At 57.6% G+C, this 2,279-nt stretch overlaps 1 protein-coding gene across 1 annotated transcript in view; it reads right to left on the reverse strand.

Annotated features, from left to right (window-relative positions):
• Positions 1–2,279, reverse strand: part of IGHMBP2 (immunoglobulin mu binding protein 2) — a 23,914-nt gene that overhangs the window by 6,116 nt on the left and 15,519 nt on the right. Inside the window, exons 9-10 of the mRNA XM_017732765.1 lie at positions 1,119–1,301; positions 574–692 (exon numbers count right to left, since the gene is read on the reverse strand). Coding sequence (XP_017588254.1) covers positions 574–692; positions 1,119–1,301 — 302 coding nt within the window. The remainder of the gene's footprint in view (positions 1–573; positions 693–1,118; positions 1,302–2,279) is intronic.

Consider the following 2,279-nt stretch of genomic DNA (forward strand, 5'->3'; position numbering starts at 1 on the left):
TGCATGGAAAAATGGGGCACTTGAATGATGGTGGGGGTCAAACAGAAGGTGAAAGATATTTAAACTGGTAAAAACTGCCCTTGCATTTTCCAGCCTGACTTTGCATCCAAGCTCCATAATGAAACCTGATTTTTCAGGTGAAAACCAGCAGGGACTCGGTGTTCTAGGAAAATCCATGGAGAAGAGCCAGACAGGATTTCATGGAAGGAGCAGAGGACTAGGAGGTAATTCTGAGCCCTATCCACAGCCTTCCCAAAACAGGCCTGTGCTCTGCCTGCTGCTGTTTGCCCTTTCCTGGTGCAAAGCACCTGCCACAGGCATTCTCCACCCTGTCCCAGCCCTCAGCATGGAGAAATGTCCCTGCAAGGGGACATGGCAGCCAGAGTGGCCATCCACAAGCTGGACACTGTCACCAGAGCTCCAACACAGCTCGGAGTCCCTGGAGCTTGAGGATTTATGGAGGGAATGATCTCTCAGCTAAGCAAGGCTCTCTGGGAGCCCACCTTCCCCAGGGGGACATCTCAGCCCATGGTGGGCTGAGCACCTCAGTCCATCCATTCTGGCCAACGGTACCTGGATTGCCCTTGGACTGTTCATCCTCCACTTCCAGCTCGAACAGGCCACAGCCAGCGGTGTCGATGAGCAGCAAGGGAATGCTGGTCTCTTCCGTGGAGGACACTCCCGGCAGGTCCCTGCACAAGGTATTTGGGAAAGGGCCAGTTACCATCGCTGATGTTACAGCAATATCCAGACAAGCTGTGGCTGCCCTGTCCCCGGAAGAGCCAGGCTGGATGGGATATGGAGCAATCTGGTCTAGTGGAAAGTGTCCCTGCCCATGGCACGGGACTGGATGGGCTTCCAACCTTCCAACCCAAACCACCCTGGGATTCCATGATTATCACAGCGAAGGAGGACACAGAAGACAACTCTGCCTCACTTCTGCTTACAGGGCAAAAAGGACAAACCCCCCCAGGTAATGTCTCCTCGATGAAGCAATGGCTGAAACAAAAACACCGCCCTGGCCACAGGAGGAGCGGAAAACTCCGCAGGGAAGGGACAAACCGGGATGCAAAGGACATTTCAGCTGATGATGCAGCAGCAGAGAGCAAGTGACCCACCTGAGCAGGTGCTGTGCCACGGAGGGGTGTGCGCTGAGCCGGCCGCCGTAGAGCTCCGAGGACGCCCATTCCATGATGTCCCGGTGCATGCGGTACTGCACCGTCAGCATCCGCACCGCCCGCTCCCCGTAGTGCCCCGCCAGCCGCTCCATCAGGCTCAGGGACAGCCCCTCGGCCGCGGCCCTGCGCGGAGAAGCGCCTCAGAGCGGGAGGGCCCATCCCCCAGCGACGGCCCAGGGCGGGATGGGCTCAGCCAGCCCTTCCCGACACGCGCGGTGTCCGTCGGTGCCGAGGGTGCCCGTGGGAACGCTCTGGGAGCACGTGCACTCCAGCCCTGCTCAGCACCCTCGTGTGGCTCCCCTGGGGTGACACTGTCTCCCCTGTTCCACTTGGGTGCCAACAGTGCTGCCTGTCAGACCTTCTTCATTCTGTGAGATCAGAGAAGCCTGGACACCTGGATCCTGCCACCGGAATTCAAGCAATGCCAACTGTATGGCCTGTGGAGTCACCACCCCTGGAGGTGTTCAAGGAACAACTGAATGTGGAACTCAGTGCTCTGACAAGGTGGGGATTGGTCACAGGGGGGACTCAGTGGTCTTGGAGGTCTTTCCCAACCCCAGTGATTCCAGGATTCCATGATCCATCAGTGTAAGGCTGCAGTGGTGTTACTCCGGTGCACTAGGATCAGAGCTCCACCCCAAAGTTTGGAATGCTCAGTGTCAACACAGCAAGACCCCTGCTGCTCCAGCATTTCCATCCTTCCCTGGGCCCTCACCCTGGACTAACGCATGGATGCACCACACTCGTTGCTTTTTCACCCATTAAACCCCCATCACGTCCAGCAGCACCCTTTCCCCCTATCTGTGGCACAAATCAATCAAATTCCTCCTGATCTCAGCCTTTCAGGAGCCTATTTGCTTTCCCCGGCCCCACAGAGCGTTTGTTGGGAGGCCCTATCTGAGGAAGAAGGATGGAAGTCGTTGCACTTGGATGCTGCGAGCGTGCGGAGATTTTTCACGGAGGCTGACACTGAGGGGGGCTGGCGGCTGCCAGACACAATGAAGCAGCACGAAGGTGATGGAACGATGACGGGGAGAGCTCAGGAGAACGCTCTCCATCGAGCTCTGGGGCACGGCACGCATCCGATGCCTGCCGGGGAGT

Source organism: Corvus brachyrhynchos, unplaced genomic scaffold (genome assembly GCF_000691975.1).
Source record: "Corvus brachyrhynchos isolate BGI_N302 unplaced genomic scaffold, ASM69197v1 scaffold624, whole genome shotgun sequence".
Taxonomy (NCBI): Eukaryota; Metazoa; Chordata; class Aves; order Passeriformes; family Corvidae; genus Corvus; species Corvus brachyrhynchos.